We start from the raw sequence: 19,839 nt of genomic DNA, 5'->3' as shown, positions 1-19,839 counted from the left end.
ACCACTTCATCACAGTCACTAAATAACAGCAGGTACTTGTTAACAGCATGTGTATTAGTCACTGAAAATAATTTATCCCTGCTTTGGGGCTCCTCTAAAGAAATTATACCTCTCAATTTCTCAGCTTTCTCTATATAACACCTGAGAAATAATTGTTTTCATTTTTCTTTGCCTCATTGATTGTAAAATAAATAATCCATGAATAACTCCCTACCCTCATTATTCTATCGTATCTGGTGAGCAATAACTTTTGGTTCAGCTGTTTAAGGGCAATGGCAGGAGGGATGGAGAGGGATGGAAAAGAAGAGTCAGACTCTTGCAATGCCTAAAACATAAGGCTGCGATATGGCCAGGTTGCCTCCATCATTTCTTGTAGGTGAAAACCACAGTGATACTTCAATGCAGCTTGCTTCCTGGCTCGCTCTCGGGCTGAGAATTAATTACCGAATGGCAACACCTGCATTAGCGGCTCCTGCAGCCCCAGCTCTCTGCAGGCGGGGTGATACTCGCTCCCCACCAGATCTAGGACCGCTCGGAGGACTTGCCTGCTGGCCACCTGTCTCGGATCCCTGGCTGGAGCTCGGGAAGCCGCGGTGTGCGGGGGAGCGGTGGGGAGGGCGGCAGGAGCCGACCGCGGGGCGAGCAGGGACGCCGCGTCTCGGCTCCAGCGGCACCGTGACGCCGCCCCGCCGCTCCGCTCCGCTCCTCTCCGCTGCCGGCCCCGGCCCCGATCCCCATCCCCGCACTCGCCCCGGCCCCGGGCCCGCTCCACCTTCCCCCCAGCCCTAGCCCCGGCCCTGATCCCTGCACTGGCTCCCGCTCCGCCCCAGCCCCGGCCCCGATCCCCGCCGCCGTCCCCCGGCTCCGCATCTGAGCCAGGCAAGGGAGGACGATCGGAGTCCTGGAGGCCCGAGGGGCGCAGAGGAAGAAGGAGGAGCTGAAGGAAGCGAAGGGAAGGGGAGGGGAGCGCAGGGGAGAGGATTTTCCCATCTTTTTTTTTTTTTTTTTCGAGGAGGAGGAAGGTTGCTGCTGCTGGTGGCAGCGTTTCCTCCTGCTGGAAGATGATGAATACATGAGGAGAGAGGCTCTGAGCCTGCTTCTGTGCTGCGGGAGTGTCTCTCTCTCCCTCCCTCCCCTCTCCCTGCCTCTGTGTGAGTGTGTGTTTGGCTGCCCGGCTGTGTGTGCGTGTACACTGTGTATATATATCTGAGCTGGGAGGTTATTGCAAGCTTCTCTCAGCAGCGCTCCTCTGTACAGGAAGAAGGGCTCAGCTGCAGTGGTAGCATCAACAGCAGCATTAGCAACACCAACTGCTTTTTTCGGCTTTCTTCCTTCCCTTCATCTCCATCTCCCTTTTCCCTCCCTCCTCCCACTCTCTTGGGGGATTGCTTTTCCTGATTTTTTTTATTATTTATTTTTTCCTCTAGAATCCCTGTTATTTGATACTTCGTGGCTTTTTTTTCTTCTTCTTCTTTTTTTTTTTTTTTTTTCTCCCTTCCTCTGAGAAGGAGACACAGAAACACATACGCACAAACACAGAGAAATAAAGAAAAGTACCGGGACTTATCCTGCTGCTGCAAACCCAAAGATAGCAGACGAAGAGGGGGTTTGGCTTCTACCCCAAGGTAAAGCCCTGCCCCCTTTACCTCTTCGACACCTCCTCCGAGGAAGAGAAGGAGAGAGAGCGAAGGGGGCCAAAGTGGAGAAAAGCAGGTCTTCTGCGGCTGGCATTTGGAGTACAGGGAGCCAGGAAGTGAAGGATGGTTGTGGTTACCCGAGCTGGCTGCAGGGCAGCTCTCTTCCTCTGGATTTTCATCAGCATTAGCTGCAGAGCCAGGACCGCTCTGCCTGCATCTCGTAAGTACCCTTTTCTAAGAAACATGCACAATTTCAGCTCTGCAATAAGCCAGAGGGAAATTCTCACAACTCTGTGAGGTTGCTTATTTTTTCTTTGCTGATGAATATTGTGTTTGATTGTGTTTGATTTTTCTTTGTATGTGTCTGTGTGCACTGAGGTCTGATACTGTTTGCAGTGCTCCTCATCAGATCTTCCTTGGTGATTTCAGTGGTAGCTGGTGTGGAAAGTTGAAAGAGACCTGCTCTGTGATGTAATCTTGGTTCTGCAATGGAGTCAGAGGGGGAAAGGAATCAGAAGCTGTTCAAAGTTTGGGGACAGTTTTTGTTTGGCTGGTCGGTTTGATTTCTTTTGGTTTTTCCCACCTTTTTCAGAAGGGATGCAATTTGCATTTGGAAGTACTTCACTTCTACAGTTTTGTGAGGAAAAAGAGGATGTGACCAGTTTCCATAACCAGTGTTTTACTGAGGAGCAGCAAGAGAAAATTCTGTCTCATTTGAAGAGGAAAGAATGATTGTGAGTTGATGAGAGGGAACTGAGCCAGGACAGCTGTTCTTGAAAGTGAAGTTTTGCTGCCCATAATAGAATGAGCAAAGGTATTTTAGAGGAGACCATCAATTGCCCTCCTAGCGGAGGCAGAAATAGTAGAGAAATAATCAAGCATCTGCTGAAAAGCTGAACTTCAGACCAGAAGAGTGTAGAGCACCTGTACAGAATCTGATTCTGCTATCAGTATGACAGCATATTCATTGATTTCAGTGGATATTAGATCAAATTTTTAACATTGCATTGAGCTGTAGTTTTGAGCAAAACATTTTGCAAGTAGATGTCAGAATTAAGTGTTTAGTTGTTTCTCTTCAGACCATGTAAAACATTTGCCAATTGCCAAGTATTTTTGAAATGCATACTGAAATGAGGCAGTGCATTTTTATAGAATCATCATCATACTGCTGGCTTAATCGGCTGTTTATAGAGGAAGGAGGTGTCCTGAAATGTTACAGATAGATGTGCTGAATTGTATACATGTGAATGGGGGTTGATTCTACTGACCAAGCAGGGAATTGTCATAGAATGTAATGTATATACTGCATAGAGATCTATGTGGATCCCTCTATTTATTTATTTATTTTTTTGTTTCGTTGGGGGCAGGAATGAACAATGCAATGATTAGGGAATTGGAGCACTTCTATGCTTTCTCAGTGGGTTTCTATCTGTTATCATCTGATCACCTATTGAAAAACAAAACAGTGTTATTCCAGGATTTACTTGCACTTGTGTATTTGCTTGTGTTTCAACAAATATGCAGAGCAGTGTCTGTATTGTTATCTAGGTCTCAGAGGCTATAGGATGTTCAGTTGTTTTTCTACCTGTGAATTAGAAGAAGTATTGATCCTGAGGTTTACTTCTTCGTTTTGACCAGCTATATAATTTTTCTTAGCAATATTATTTCTTCATGGTCCTCTCTCAGGCTCTGCATAACAGGAATGTGTGGGGGTGAGGATTCATGATTTAGGTTGTCAAAAATGTGTTCTTTGAAAACAAAGTCCCTGCTTTTCTCTAACAGGGTTTCAGAGCTTTTTTGTTTGTTTTTGTCACTCAGCAGCTAATGGCTGTAGTTTAACATGAAAATGACCTACAGTGGGTTATCTGATTTCCCAACAAACAAATCTTTAACTTTTGAAAGAAGTTTGTTGAGAAGTTAGTGGTTGTCTTAATGTTACTATAACCAGAAATTCCAGGAATAAAGGTTATGTATATAATCTTAATGAAAATTTACTCATATACATTCCCATCTTGATAACTATTAAAAGATTTCTCTATATTAATTCACCTTCCAAGAGCTTATCCATCATACTCCTTATGTAGTGAGTGGCATTTAATTTCTGACTCACTTCTGAAAGTGAAATGGAGCTAGATTTGTTTACTGGAAACACAATACAGGTGGAAGTACACATCAGCCTCAACTTTACAAAAGGATTGTTCACATTGCAGTACATTCTGAAAATTCACATTGTTGAAAATTCTTGTAAAGCCTTACGGGTGCTTGGGAAGTGGTACCACAGTGGGAACTCGAGTGCTGTGTCACAGTGTTTTGGTGCACCACTTCACTGGTTATTCTCTTTCATGCTTCTCTATACAAACTGGTCACTGTGCTATATTTTGTCACTGTGCTCTGTTTTCTGGGGTTGTTTATAACTTTGTATGCAACTGATTGCAAATGGGATTGAAGAATTTTGTTCTCTGTTGACAAGATGATGTACTTAGTTTTTTATCTTTCTTTCTTTTTCTTTTTTTTTTCTTCCCTCTGTCAATTTTGAACATCGTATTGGGAATACTTCCAAAAGAATTAAAACCTGTGTGAAATGCAACTTTGACATAAAACTTATTTCCAACCACTATTACGTTTTCTCCTCCGTGTTACTTTATGTTTTGGCTTTGAAGTAATTAACAATATCAAATTTATTCTTTACAGTATTTTTTGGGAAGCATGCAAGACTTACGGTGTACAGTGAATTACAAATCCCTATATATGAGCTTGCTATTCAGTATTTTCTTACAGTCTGCTTGTGCTGGCATAGAAAAAGATACAGTTTTCAGAAAGAAGAGAATTGGACATTGATTATGTGAATATACTGCATCCCAAATGTTTGTTTACTTTGCAAAGCCAGTAAATCTATCTCTGTCATTAAAATGGAAACTCAGTAATACTGATTCAGAAGTGATCATGTTGAAAGCTTTTAATCTCATTCAGTTTTATCTTGAGATGAAGTGGGTGTTGAAAGCCCATCCTTTAGTATAATAAACATACACTGTGACAGAATATCACACACACTAATGCTCAGATCTTACTGTCAATTCTATTCATGGTCATGTTTTCAAACCCTGGCAATAAATTCTTAATATTCCTTCAATGTTTTTTACTAAGCGTGGAGGGACGAAAACACTCTTCTGGAATCAAGGCTAATGAACAGCTCAACCAGGAGAGGTCATCACAAGATAAAAAGTAACATGGAAAATACAAATTTAGTCTTTACAGTCTTTTACATGGCTAAGATGGAATGATATGAATATGAATATGGGTAGACTAACTTTCATTTGTATTCCTGTAAAAAACCCAAACACACAAAGCAGCAACCTTTTTACTTAATAAGAATGTTAAAGGTATTCAGTGTAGGATCATCTGCTTCTCTGTGAAAGGAATTCAGTTTAAAAGTAATTGTCTTTCACAGCTACTTTTTTGGGGGGTTTTCTGATTGTGTCTGTTTTTATGTAATGCAAACCTGATCAGTACAGACCTATTAAAACTTCTAGTTCTGATACTTGTCATACTTTCTAGTAGGTCCCATACCACTGCTCAAGTTGAAGTTTGAACCCATTTTACAAGACTCAGTGCTGAAATCAAATAGGGGGCATGTATAGTAAATCATTAAGATCTGTAAAAGAAAAATGCACATCTTTTAGCTTTGACTGCATGGCACCCAGATTTTCCTGGGGAAAGTATTGAAAATGAGTAATGTCCATTTTGAAAGAGTGAGGCATTGTGCAAGAAAGTCCTTTTTAAGAGTTCTGCACTATTTAGAATTACCTTCCAGATCATGGTGCTTGAATGTTGGGTGTATGATGTACCATATATCCTATTAGGTTCACGAATAGTTCTTTTCCAGATAATGCCTCAGACATAACGGTATTTTTGGAAATCTGATAAATTCAATTTTTTTTTTTCTGTTATAACTGATTAACATTTCTTAGTTTAGGTCCTCTTGTCTTGAGGTTAACTCAGAGGCCCCACAGAATTTTGTTTCAAGTATACCAAACCATTTTCATTTACATTTAACATTTAATAATTTTTCTGATCTTTGGGGTCAAAGCATTTAAAAATATACTGAACTTTTGAGGGCCTAAGTTTCTTTTAAGACCATGGAATTTCATAGCATTAAACATATGCTTTCTCTTTTGTTCTTTTAGAACACTTTAGCTATGAATTAGAACAAAATTTACATCCATCATTGTATAATTGTATTATTATTTAAGGTGCTATTCATCACTATATAATAAAATTAATGTTCAACAGACAAGTGACAGTTTTAACAACATTGCACTGAGTTACTGTTATTATTTAACAACATTGCATTGAGTTACTCGTCATGACTCTTTAAATAAATTGGCTTCTTCTTGAGCAATATGTTAACTTACATGTGAATGAATGAAATGTATCAAACAGTCTGCTGTGATTTCAGAATTTGTGACAGCAGCTAGAGCCCATGTCAGTGCTGAAAATCCAAAGTTTCAAAGATTCTTTAACTTTTGTGTATGCAACATTGCACAAAACCTGATTGCAAACATTCATCTAGATACAGCAAGTCTGATTCAAAGTTTCGTGTGAGTGGGCATTGAATCAATTGTAAATGCCATTGAACTACTGTTTTAAAAACTGCCTTTTGCTTGGGCTGTTTTTGCTTTGCTTGTGTGTTTAGTTTTGTTTTGTCTCTTTTTTGTCTCTTTTTTTTTTTTTTTTTTTAATTCTGGTGCGATAATATGAAATAAGACATAACTCAGTAAGTAGTCCAGTCTGAAAGAAAGTTTGAAGGTGAAGGTAAAGACTATGAATTGAAAACTTGTTTCTGAACATTGGCTGTTTCTTTTGCAAGGACATGAGAAATATTTTTTTTTATTTTCTGTCATTTTTCTTTTTTTTTACTCAAGTACTTTTAACACATGAGAGACTATTTCAGTTCCTGCAGTTGTGATAGAAAATTATTTATATATAATGCATAACACATTACAGTTACTCAGACTGTACCACTTCTCGAGTAACTCACATTACAATGGATCTGTGACAGACAGTAGATTTTCCTATAGAAGTTCTTTAGGAATTGTAACTTGGATCTCTGTGTCTTCAGATATATCAGATCTCATGTTTACTGTTTAGTATTTATCACAATATTTAAGAGTTTTTAAGACTGTAATACTTTTAATGTTTGGGACAAAAACTATGTACAAGCCATGGGGGAGTTTCTGCATTTCTTTTTCTAGATTTGCAGAAGCTGATCTCCCTCTGAGTGAACTGACTAATAGGTCAAACATAAGATAACTGGTTAAATTTTGAGGTTCCACTGCCCGTGAATATGTCCTGAAGAGCTGTCATGCTCGTCTTACAAAAGCACATGGACTTGGAAATGTTTCAGTCATTTCAATTAGGAAATGTTAGAGAAGAAACATGAGTCTTCTCATCAGATGAACTGATGAGTGACTTTGCAAGTTTATTAGTCTTAAAAATTTTAAATAATTAATTTAAAATTACAGCATTATTTCCAAAATCTACATAGAGATGAGATCCTTCTTTAAAGGATTGGGAAGACCTGTGAGATAAAGAGAGCAGTCCATTAGCTTGAGCCTTCTCCCACTGAAGGAAATGGAAGTCGTGCCACAGATTTTAGGAACAGTGTGGTTATGGTATTTTGTCAGTGAGAAATTCAGTCCATTGGTATGAGATACTAGAAATGATTAAAAGGTTCTTCAGACTTCAGCCTTTGAACTAACATTGATTTTATCTGTATCACACTTCATTTATTCAGCTACTTCATTGGCATTGCATTGGAAAATGCGAGACCACCAGCTAATTGCAGAACATGTTAAATCTCTAAATTTGGTGATGTAGAAAATTGCAGTAATCAGTAATCAATTCTTTTGAGCCACTTGCAGTTCCAACTTTGGAGATATCATAGATATAATAAAAAAATTCCCAAGTCTTATGCTTAACATTTACAAAGAACTTGAGCACTGGGTTTTGATAGCTCTACAACTTTAAAACAGCTTTACAAAGCTGAGACCTTTCCTATCTCAGAAATTGTCTTAGCATTCATTCATTCACTGTAGTAGTAGCCAGCCTTTTCTGATTGGATCTTTAAGGTTGCACAGCAGATAATTCAGAGCAGAAAAGGATATCGACATTCACATTTACCTCTTTCCTCTGCCTAAAAAAGTCTAGAGATTTTTTGGCTTTACAAGCTCCTGGTGGAGAGATGGTTCATTCAGACATTTAACTTAAGCAAGCAGTCATGCTGTGTCCATTGAGGGACTAGCAAACTTATTTACACTTATAGTTCATTATTTGTTGTTAATATTTATCACCATTTGAAATATTTACCAAATATTTTATTTTAAGCTGTATATGCACTCCAAAAATACGTTTTAAATAAATCACTGACTAAAATCGATTCAGCATAGCTAGGAACTTAGTTGCCAGTTCTGCATTTGTATTGGTAAAAGCTCAAGTGGGGTTACAACTTTCACTGTGTAAATAAAATAAGCAGCTAAAAATACTTCCTAGAAGCAAGAAAGCACTTGAACTGTTCTAGCCAAAGGATTTTCCGTCCCACAAACAAATGTGATGTTTTAGAATGAACACTTATGTCTCTAGACTATTTAAGTCCCAGTTTAAAGGGAAAGTAATATTTTCTTGTAGAAATTTAATGACTGTCTAAATATAACATAAACATTCTGTTTGATTTTGTAACTCTGCTATAACATTTAGTTTTTTGTAACCTTTGCCCAGGGGAGTCAGTTATATACATGCTACATTTCTGCTTTCTCTTTCTACAATGTAGGAATTTAAGCATTTTTTTTGGTGTCAAATCTAGAGGGGTGCCACTGTCTGGGTTTTTTTAATCACCTAAATATTGATAAAAAAGTCTCTTATTGATTGCTTAATCATCTTATATACATAAACTGGTATTTATTGTGAACCCAATGAATTTATAGTGAGGTAATACGGAAGATCAGCAGATGAGCTGAGGAGACTGGGAGGGGCCATTTCCATAAGGGGTAGCCGAAAGTCTGTGATGGAAGGTTTGCCAGAGAAGAAAAAGAAGAATTACTCTCATAACAAATGGAAGTTTAAAAGTATATGGGCCTAATGCAATGGGATACAACACAGCCGGAAAGGCAACCTCAATATATTTTAGGTTTTCATATCTTATCTACTGGTTTTAAGTATCATTGGTGTAAAGCTCTTGAAACACAGTTTGAAATGCAATTAAATTGGGATGTGCTTTTACTCTGTTTATGGTAATAGAAGGAATACTGTGATTGGGGAAAAGCAACAACAACAACAAAAATCCCCTAGAATAGCAAACCAACAGACAGGAAAACAAAAATCTTAAATTTACACCATCTTGACCCAGGTTTCAAACACAGATGCTTTCCTAATATCTTTAGACTCTGCCCAGATCATCAGTGAAGCACAGGAAGGGCTTGTACACATTTTTTTCCCTGGATACAGATAAAAATTCAAATATCCTAAAAAAAAAAAAAAAAAATCAGGAAAAAAGAAAAAAAACCAGAAAAATAAATTATTTTAAGAACATAATCAAAGATTAAAACTAGTGGCATTCCATTGTTCTGGGCTATGGGAAAAAAAGGGAGAAGGATGTACTGAAGACAGGTTGAGGTTGTCTCCCACACAATAACAGGAACCTATTTTTTCTTCTGCTGAGGAATGGAGTCACAGGGAGTAGCCTGCCCAGTCCACAGCATTTGCACTGCATTAGGAAAAGAGGGAGCTTCTGTGAGAAACAGAAGCATATCCTGTTCAGGGCAGGCTCTGCTGGCTACTTGCTCCCAAGCTGCAGCAAGCTGTACTCTCTAATGTTCTTTCCTTTGGTTTTACATCCAAAAAATTATTCTAGTGAGCATACTGTCAGTTGTATGATGAATGTCCTACCTCCTTCTTCCCTGGTACAGCCAAGCTGTTAGAAATGATAGCAGAATTCCCTCTAGATAAGAGGAGGTATTACAGTTCCAACCTTCTTCCAAAAAATATACACTACCAGATCACACACCCATTTGCTTCTGCTTCTAATTTATTTGCCATTTCTCACATGCCTCCTTTCTGATTTTATTAATCATCTTACTCCCTACTCTCTGCCCTCTCCCAACCCTTTCCTCCAGCAATAAACTGACTCCACTGACTTCTGTTGGATTCTCATTGATTCATCACTGTATTGAGTAATTTGCTGAGCCTGAAACTAAGGGAGATTGTCTTCATTGATTCCTGATTAATTCATCCATTTGTGAAAGCTAGGTACACAGGTAATAACTCAATTGAAATTCCTTCACTGCTTAATTGCTGTGCCATAATCCTGGCCTGTTAAATTAGATAATCAGATATTATGAATGATTAGGATTCATTTTTTCAAAACACAATTATTAGAATGTCATTATAAGGAATGTTTTTATTTACTCTGTTTATAATTATTAATAAAATGCCATTTTAGGCTTTAGGTCAGTACAGTGTATATGTTTTATACGTATGGAAAAAAATTGTGTCAGATGAATCTGTGAGTGAATTATGGTCTCAAATCTACATATTCATAGCTTATAAGGCCAAAAAGGATCCAAACCAGCTACGGTGATATGGTAGATTGTATTACTACTTTTTTCTCCTTTATACATCATAGAATCAATGAACCAGGGAATAGTTTGGGCTAGAAGGGACCTTTAAAGATCATCTAGTCCAACCCCACCACCCCAGGCTGGGACACCTTTCACCAAACCAGATTCCTCAATGTCCTGTCTAGCTTGACCCTTAACACTTCCAGGGATTGGACATTTGCAGCCTCTCTGGGCAGTGTATTCCAGAATTCCTTCTTTTTGTGTAATCTAAATCTACCCTCTTTAATTTAAAAATGTTCCTCTCATACTATCAGTACATGCCCTGGTAAAAAGTCATTGTTTCTCTTTCTTGTAGGCCCCCTTTAAGTATGGAAAGGCTGCTATAAGGTCTGCCTGGAGCCTTCTTTTTCCCAAGATAAGCCACCCCAACCCTCTCAGCTTTTGTTTTTGAAAGGGAGAAGCCCTCTGACCATTTCCATGGCCCTCAGGTCGACCCACTCCAACATGTCAATGTCATTCTTCTGCTGAGGGCTCCAGAGCTGGACTCATATGGGGTTTAAGGAGAGCGAAGTAGAGGGGCAGTGTGATGTCCCATGACCTACTTGCCATGATGCTTTTTATGCAGGCCAGGATCCTAGTGGCTTCCTGGGCTGCAAGTGCACATTGCTGGCTCTTACATAAGTTTTTGTCTGCCACTATCACCAAGTCTTTTGCTGTCAATCTGTTCATCCCGCAGTCTGTATTGCTACTGGGGATTGCCCCAACCCAGGTGCTGGACCATACACTTGGATTTTTTGAACTTCATGAAGTTCACGTGGGACCACTCCTCAAGCCTGTCCACATCTCTCTGGATGGTGTCCCTCCTCTCAGTCAAATCAACAGCACCACTCAGCTTGGTTGCATTCCATAAACTTGCTAAGGGTGCACTCAACCCCACTGTCTAGGTCATTAATAAAGACATTTTACTGTGTTTGTCCCAATACCCGTGAGGGACAACACTCATCTCCATTTGGATCTCCATTTGGACTTTGAGCCATTCTTTGGGCATGGCTGTCCCATCAATTATTATTCATCTAACAATTCATGCATCAAACCCTTATTTCTCCAATTTATGGACAAGGGTGTTGTGTAGAACTGTGTCATTGACCAGGTTGGTTACATCAGTAGCTCTTCCCTCATCCACCAGTACAATCACTCCTTTGTAGAAGACCACCAGACTTGTCAGGTACTATTTGCCCTTCATGAAACCATGTTTGCTTTCTCTAATATATCTCGTTGTCATTCATGTTCTTTGGCATATCTTCTAGGAGAAACTGTTTCATGAACTTCCTAGGCACAGAGGTGAGGCTGATTGGTTGGCAGTTCTCGGGGTATCCATTTTTACACATTTTATAAATGGGTGCAATGTTTCTCCTTTTGTAGGCACTGGGGATTTTGCTTGACTGTCATGACTTTTCAGAAGTGGTAGAGAGCAGCTTATATCTGCCAGTTCCCTCAGGACCCTAGGATGCATCTTGTCAGGTTCCACAGACTTGTCTATGTTCAGATTCCTCAGATGGTCTTGAATCTGGTCTGCTCCTACAATGGGTGAGACTTCATTCGCCAGTCCCTGCCTTGATATTCAGGGGCTTGAGATATGTGGGAAATTGATTGGCAGGAAAAACTTGAGGAAAAAATGTTGCTGAGTTCATCAGCCTTCTCCATGTCAGTTGTCATCAGATAACCTGTCTCATTTACCAGAGGGGAACAGTTCTTTTTGTCTTCCTTTCCCGAGTCACATACCTGTCAGGATTTTGACACATTTCCTCCTGGCACTGAATGTCCTGGCCTGGAGCTGTGTTCTTTACCCTAAGTTCATGGCTTCAAACATGGTCACATTGAAATGCCTAATGTTTTCTTTTACCAGCCGACGTAGTCATCCCAAGCTTTTGGCATGTAAGCTTCTAGTCATCTTCAGCTTCGTAGACTATGCATTTTTCTGGAGTTCAAACACCAAAGATGTTAAACAAAGGACTGAAAATCAGACTTCCATTGGTTCTCACTAGAAACCACTCATTTTCTTTGTTATGACTACATTTTGAGATATTTAAAGTGTCATATTTATAATAATTTTGAATCTTGGTTAAAATGGCATAGACTGCCAGTCAAGTGCCTGCAGAATTCAAAATGCATATTATTTCAATATATGCAGAAATAGACAGAACTGCATATATCTGCAGATTTCTTGTGATCCAATTTTGTATTCTCAGAAAAAAAAAAAAAAAGCTGTCAGAAGATCAGGATACTTTGACAAGATCCATTTTTTTAAAAGCGATGTTGATTTTCAGTAATTGCATTTACAGCATTTAAATTTTTATTAATCAGGTTCTATTATTTTGCCTAGCAGCAATGTTAGTTGGAGTGGCTTGTAAATGTGCATTTCATCATTTTCAGTATTTGCACTCCACAGTTTCTTTCAGTCTTTTGGAATTTCCTTGGTGTTTCAAGGGTTATTGGAAATCAGCAATGATCAGCGATCAGAGACCTTCTCATTTACAGCTTACCTTGCTGGTTTAAACTGTCTAGCCTTGTTAACCTCTTTTAAACATCTTCCTCAGCTTTTATTAGAATGTAAATGGTTTTGTTGCCACTCTGGGATCTAACTATGCAGTCTTGTTTGTTTTCCTAACGCTGTATGTTTTTGTCTTTTCTACATGATTGGCAAATTCACCACCTACATGTAGTGGTCTTCTGGTATGGCTCCTTTTGCTCCTCAACTCCTCTCTCACTTCTTAAAGAAACCCCCAAAACACAAAACCCAACACTCAAACCTGTGGTTTTGGGATTTTTTTTTTTAATAATAATTCTTATGTTTTCTGTGCAGAGACAAATTAAAGCTTTATATCCTTTTGCTTATAATTTTAATGTATTTGTTAGATTCTGAATTACAGAATCACAGAATGGTTGAGTTTGTAAGGGACTGCTGGAGATTATCTTGCCTTGCTAAAGTAGAGTTCCTTATATAAAATCTAAATCTTCCCTCTAGGAAGGCTATACAGCAGCAGATAACCTGGCCTTAGAGAGCCTAGAGGAAGATAGTTGTGGGTTTCAGGCAGAAGGAAGTAATATAATCTTTCCTGACCAGTTCTGACCTGGTCCTAACTATTCCTTCAAATCAGAAGAGAAAATTCATTTGGATTTTAGGGATTCTCTGAATTTTTAATTTAGCAGCTTGCTACATCATTAAGTCCAGTCTCATAGAAATGCCCCTCCCAGTCTCCATTGACACAGTTTCCTATATATATAGAGAACAGTCAGTTCAGAATTCTTGCTGACATAGACAATGTTTGTATTCTGAACTTGAAAATCACTCCTCTTCTGGTGCTGAAGATTTACCTTTCATGAAATGTCAGCAATACCATTATGTCCATCGTGAAGAGTGTTCAGAGATAGGAGCTGATTTTACTTTTCCTCACTGGGAAAGGAAGGTGCTTTTGGTTTTATATTAAATCTGAAATGTGGTAACTCAAACTGTGGAGTTTTTATCATGTTGTATGCCATGTGTGTATATCTTGAGGAATTTTTGTAAAAAGTGAAAAAGTTTCTTTTCTTAAAAGTGCAAGGCAGTGATGATCATTTCACAAAGCAAAATGTACTATAGTATCAAGGAATTGTTCTGAAGTAAAGGCGTAATGGACTGGTTTTACATACTTATGTTGATAATTTATATAGGTTTTATTGACCTGATCGACGAATTATTTTGCAGAAAGAGAATTAATTTGCTACTTCTAACTATTTTCCTCAGGAACATAAGCAGTAGGTAATAAAGGCCTTTAGTTTTTATTATGACCATATTTCCCTCTTAGAAGAGTCAGTATTTTGTTTGTCTGGAAGAATGTTGTGAAAAGTCAAGTGAAAGACTGGAATCATTGTGCTTGAAATTGCCTAGAGAGGGAGCTTTTCTGCTAGAACCTTGGAAAGAATAGATCTTGGATATTAACTTAGAAATAACAGTACAGGATTCACTATACTATGTGTCTCATTGCAAGTAACCCTGTCTAGTGAATCAAGATGTAACCCTACGCTAGGTGAAGACAGACTTTTGAATAGAAAATATTACCTAAATATTTCACTAGGAAGTGTTTTTCTTAGTTATACAGATGTTGAATCCTGAAAAATATAGTTGCAGACAGTGAGGATCAGGGAAATAAATTCTGACATTCTGAAACAGGGACACTCAGATTGTGGGCCTATCACAAAACCAAACACATCAAGAAACAGTCTAATGAGTGAGAATTCTGTCTTCAAAGTTATGACCTAAAAGTTCCCTTTAGTTCTTCTGACCAAGTCTAAAAAAAGGAAGATGGAACCAAACTAGAAAGATCTTGAGACAGAAGTAAGTGCTGAAATTTCAGACATGGCTCAGGTTCAAAATTCAGTGGAGTAAGGTCAGTCTTTCTAGATCAGTCATGTCCCTGCACATATTACTCAAACTCTATATCATTATATATTTGTCCTTTTTTTTTTTTTTCACTGATGAGGGTGTACGTGCATTGTCCCTTTGTGATTGCTCAAGATTCTCTGTATCATATACCCTGTATCATATTGTTGTAGGAATGCATCCCCCAAAATGTTGTAAGATGGCATGTTTTCAAGTAAGCAGCTACATGAAAAGTACATGAGTAACTGAATAAAAGGAGATAAATGTAAACAACAAAAAAAAATTAAACTGAATTTTCAACTGAACTATAAATAAAATTGTATCATTATTTTGAGAAACCCCAACAAATATTTCAAATCTGGTTGCTGGAGTGAAAAGAATTTGTTGGCAAACTTTACACAGTGCCATAAAGATAAGCACAGTGCAGAGAATTTCTCAGAGACTTTTTGGTGCAATTTCAGTGGTATGATTGACATTGTATTGTTATACATACATTTAAGACAGTCCTCTGCTTTCCAAGAAGAAAAATATTATTTGCAAGTATAACCTGTTGTTTGTACTTATAAATCAGTGTATTCCATGCTTTGCTTTGATAACTCTAATTACAGAAAGAAATGAACATAAAGCTATGAAGGATCTCATAGTAATTCAGAATATAAAGACGTAAATGCTTCTAATAACACGCAAACTTTATATATATCAAAGGAAAATTGTTCTGGTGTCAGTTTTAATGAGGAATATAGTTATTTTTCAGCACTGGTGTTTAATGCCTAAAAAGTTTTTCTCTTCTTGCCTTCCATCTTTCTTTTGCCCCAGGCAGACATTTCAACTAATTCAAATGAAAATACTTCTGTGGTATTCCAGGAGATTCTTATCCTTTGATTTTGGCAGAGGAGCAAGAGGGAAAAACCAGGCATCTTTCTGTATATTCTGGCAGGCAAGTCCATACTAATGTCTGAGGTGGATCCATCAAGAGCTGAAAAATGTGAATACATCTTGAGGGATGTTTTATGATAGAAGGGATGTGAAGACTGTGAGGGCAAAAATGAGGACTTCCTTCTGTAAAATGGTCAGCTCCTCGGAAACTGTCCAGAGGCTGTGGGAGAAGACAGATAGCGTGGAGTTAGTTTTGTTTCCTAGTTCCCTGCAGTCTTTGTTGCACCTTGCCTGTTTTGACTACTTTTTTTGTAGTTATAAATAGAATAAATATTCAAACCATTTGTAAGAATTGGCCTCAAATGTAAATCTGACTGTTGGTTATCTATGTCTTTAATAATAAGAGTAGTGGTGTGCATAAAACAGTGTTTATAACACAACAGATGAGAGCAAAATTTTTCAGAGATGGATCTCTAATTTCTTTTTAGCTACAGTAATATTTTCATAAACCATGTTAAAATAATCCAGCCACATTCTATTCAGTAAAATATCCCTTAGATTTCTAAACAGCATTTATGGAATCTGACTGGCAGAAAGGCACCACAAATATTTTCAAAGAAGGAACTTGATTCAGCTGCAGAATTGCTTTTTAAATACAAGCTTTGTATTGTTCTGGATTTGTTTAAATTGAATTTAATACATGTAATCAACCAGGCTGCTAAATGGACTTCATACCTAAAGCCTGATTTTCTGGGAATAACAACTCCTCAGCTAGTGTAATTTCTGTGACTTGAATAATTTAATGGTTGAAATAATAAGGGACCTTACTCTCATAGACTTACTGAGAATGGGGAAAAAAGATAACATGAAAATAACAGACATTGACTTCTAGGAACACAATAATAAGCAAACATCAGCAACCTTACTCAAGGTTATTTTTTATTGACTTTGGCATAATCCTCCTAAAAAATTATTCCTTTTTTTTTTTTAGTTACCAAGTTTATTTCTAGAGAGCATGAGTCCTCCAGAAATTAATTTTTAAGGATTTAGAGTTCCAAAGGTTACATTCTGTTCAAATCAGAGATACAGATATTAATTTATCTAGTTGGTACTGAGCATTGAATTTTAGAATACACAAAATCTGTTCATTAAAAATGGCAGCAAATTAAGCCATGAAATGTAAGTGATTTGAATGGCACATAGAAGGTAGAACTGTCAGTTATTTTTTGGGGTTTTTTTGACTGTTAAGTGTGACTTTTCAGCTGACATCAGATGATTGTACAAAAATTTTGGAGCTTAAAAAAATAGAATAATATCCAATTAAATTGATTGATTTGAAATTCAATCTGTAAAGAATGGATAGTTTAGAGTATGATAATCTTGTATCAGAATGTCTCCGAGTCTTTGAGAGCAAAGTATCACATGCATTTTGATAATTTGAAATCCTAGTCAATATCTTTCTCCAGACAAACCACAAATTAATTACCCTTTAGTGTTCATTAAAACATCTGCACTTCTAGTCCATAAAATCAGCAGAGTAATATTCATCTAACATTATTTTTAATAGTTATTAATACATGTTCAGTTAAAGACATTTCATCACTGATCTGAAGTCCGAACTACTCATGTTTTGCAATGGATTGCCTGTCAATATCTTTGTAATTTAAATTAATATTACACTTGACAGAATCTCCAGAGGACCAGCTTTCTTGAAAGTGTTGAAACGTGTAACAGGTTCAAGGGATGGTTTAACCCCATTTTGGTCACACTGGAAGCCTGTTTTCCAGATAAGGGAAGAGGCTGATAAGAGGTAAATCCTCTGAGGTGGAATAAGTCCTTCTTATCATGCCAGTGTCCTTCCTCACATAATCACTAAGGTGTGAATACTCCCTTCGAATGGGGACACTGAGACGTAGGATGAAGGTATTCATCTTGGCTGATGGGTCATGACTGATTCAACTACACTGAGAGACAACTGCAGCATCTCAGAAGATGTCAAAGACTCATAAAATGTCCTGAGATCCACATTACATCATCCAGTGTGAAACTCCCTGCCTGAGGGGAAGTACCTGGTCATTCCCACCTGAACCTGAGTGACTATAAACACAATAGATTTTGAATTCTGTGGGTTCATTCCCCCCAACCACTTGTGGATAGTCACTTTCTCTCCCTCAGCCCCCTTGTCTTTCTCTCTCTCTCTCTCTCTCTCCCTCACATTTACTGCTAAATAAAAATCCATACTATTGCCTTTGGCATATGGTCTCATTTGCACCTTAATTTGGGCAGAGGCATCTCTAATAATTTTAATAATCTGATCATAATACCATCAGACATACTGCTACATCAGAAATAGATTGTACACCCGTATGTCAAATATTACTGTACTTTGTGCCAAGTTTTATGTTTCATACACTGAATGACTAACTTGCTATGACCATCTTTGTTAGGTATAATTTCTGAAAATCCCTTACATTTCCAAAATTTTGGTAAGTTTTAAAAAACAAAACATTGGAGACTATCTTGGCAAGGAGATGTATCAGCACAACATGGCAGTTTACTGCCCCATAGCTTCAGTGCTGTGCACTGTTGAGGAGGCAGCTCTGAGTTGGTGTATATGGAGTAATAAAATTCAAGTCCACTTGGAATGTCCACTTGAAATGTCCACTGAGAAAAGGAGTGAAAAAGGAGTGAAAAAGGAGTCCAGAATTCAGTTGAAAAATAGGATAAAATTTGTTAGGGCCCTTTTTACTTTAAAGGGAACACAATGATTCATAGAGAGCCAGGTTCGCAATATGAATAACTCAAATTGTTGCTGGATTATGTGACTGCTCATAAGATCAGTAAAGACTTAAGAGATCTACGTAATTGATTGCTGACATTCATTTGCACACAGAAATAGACACGAACCTTCCACTTCTCAACGGCAGATCCAAATCCACTGGGAGACTTTACTAATTTCATTGTTAATTCAATTTCCAGGAGCAAGGGAACAGGTCACGAGAGTTGCAGTTTGAATCATCAGGCATAATATTCTTCATTACCATCACAAGAGGCTGCCCATTTCTTGTTGAGGTTCCTGCTTGGATCCTAGCTGCAGTGGGGCAGCTGACTTTTATTAGAAGTGCAAAGATTTGTTCTGTGCAAGTGCAAAGGTTGATGCCCTAAAGACCTTGTTGCAAAGAATAGGGAATTTTTAAGCTGATTGTTAAGAGCTTTAGGGCAGACCTAGGAACTTCTCCAGAGGTGATTATAAGATGGATGAAATGTTTCAGTGAGAGTTTTGGAAGGGAGTTGGCCAGCTGACACTGATTGAGAAGGAAGTTGCGAACACACAGGAGGAATTTTCATCTCCCTTCATAAAGGTCAGAGGTGATACTACAACTGATCAGAACCCTTAAGATGCACTCATTTGATCAGGGACTGGATATGCATGCATTGACTGATACTAAGTAGGGGATTGTTAACTGTAAGGGAACCAGGGGTTTGGGAAAACAGGTCAGCGAACCTCAGCCACCTCCTTTTGGCTAGCAACCATTTCATATGGTCTTTTCTGAGGATGTCCTAATAAACCAGAGTTAAATCAACCAGAAATAGAAGTAAATTTGATTGCCTAACTTAAAAATGCCTTCTCAGGTATGGTTTTACTGACACACAGTAAATAAAATTGCCTATTCTCATCTATTTAACATTCATAGGGAGGTTTTAACCCCAGACTGAGACTGAACTGAGAGGGTTGGGGGTTTATACAATGACTATCTGGGTCTTTGCTTCATGAAGAAATGAAGGTGTAGCCAAATAAATACCCATGTTTGTATCTTGGCTATTTTTTACTGCATGTGTGGGCTGTTAAATCCTCAAGCCATCTTTGAGTCCCAGCATGTCATAGTCATAGGTTTGGGTGTTGTTTTTTTTAAATTGTGTTAGAAGTTCTCTTTGGGAGTGACTTTATGGCAATTTGTACAACAAACAACATTTTCCCCCAGGCAGTTAGAAGTTAATTTTCATCTGAATACTTATTTTTTAGAACAAACATATGAAAGAAAGCTTTTCTTTCAAATAAGAACAGGCACATTATGCTTCAGATCAGTTTTTGTACAAGAAATAAGTCAGAAAATTAATCAAACCCCTACTTTGCATTCAACAGATCATTTAGTAAACAAGCATAGAAAATTAGAAGCCTATTGAGTACAACTGTACTATTTTCTTGATCAGAAAATTTTAATTAAAAACAGTAGCATAGTAAGCCAAACTCCTTCTTACTCCCCACTTCTCGTAATTGCTGAGCATCATGGAA

The 19,839-nt window shown here is 38.0% G+C and overlaps 1 protein-coding gene across 1 annotated transcript in view; it reads left to right on the top strand.

Annotated features, from left to right (window-relative positions):
• The first annotated feature begins 1,729 nt into the window (after positions 1–1,729).
• Positions 1,730–19,839, top strand: part of CNTNAP2 (contactin associated protein 2) — a 1,047,354-nt gene continuing 1,029,244 nt past the window's right edge. The window contains exon 1 of the mRNA XM_069007741.1: positions 1,730–1,857. Within this exon, the coding sequence (XP_068863842.1) occupies positions 1,761–1,857 (97 nt within the window). The 5' untranslated portion in view covers positions 1,730–1,760. The remainder of the gene's footprint in view (positions 1,858–19,839) is intronic.

Source organism: Aphelocoma coerulescens, chromosome 2, assembly GCF_041296385.1.
Source record: "Aphelocoma coerulescens isolate FSJ_1873_10779 chromosome 2, UR_Acoe_1.0, whole genome shotgun sequence".
NCBI lineage: Eukaryota > Metazoa > Chordata > Aves > Passeriformes > Corvidae > Aphelocoma > Aphelocoma coerulescens.
The sequence above is the reverse complement of the archived record's forward strand: the minus strand, read 5'-3'. Positions and strand labels throughout refer to the sequence as shown.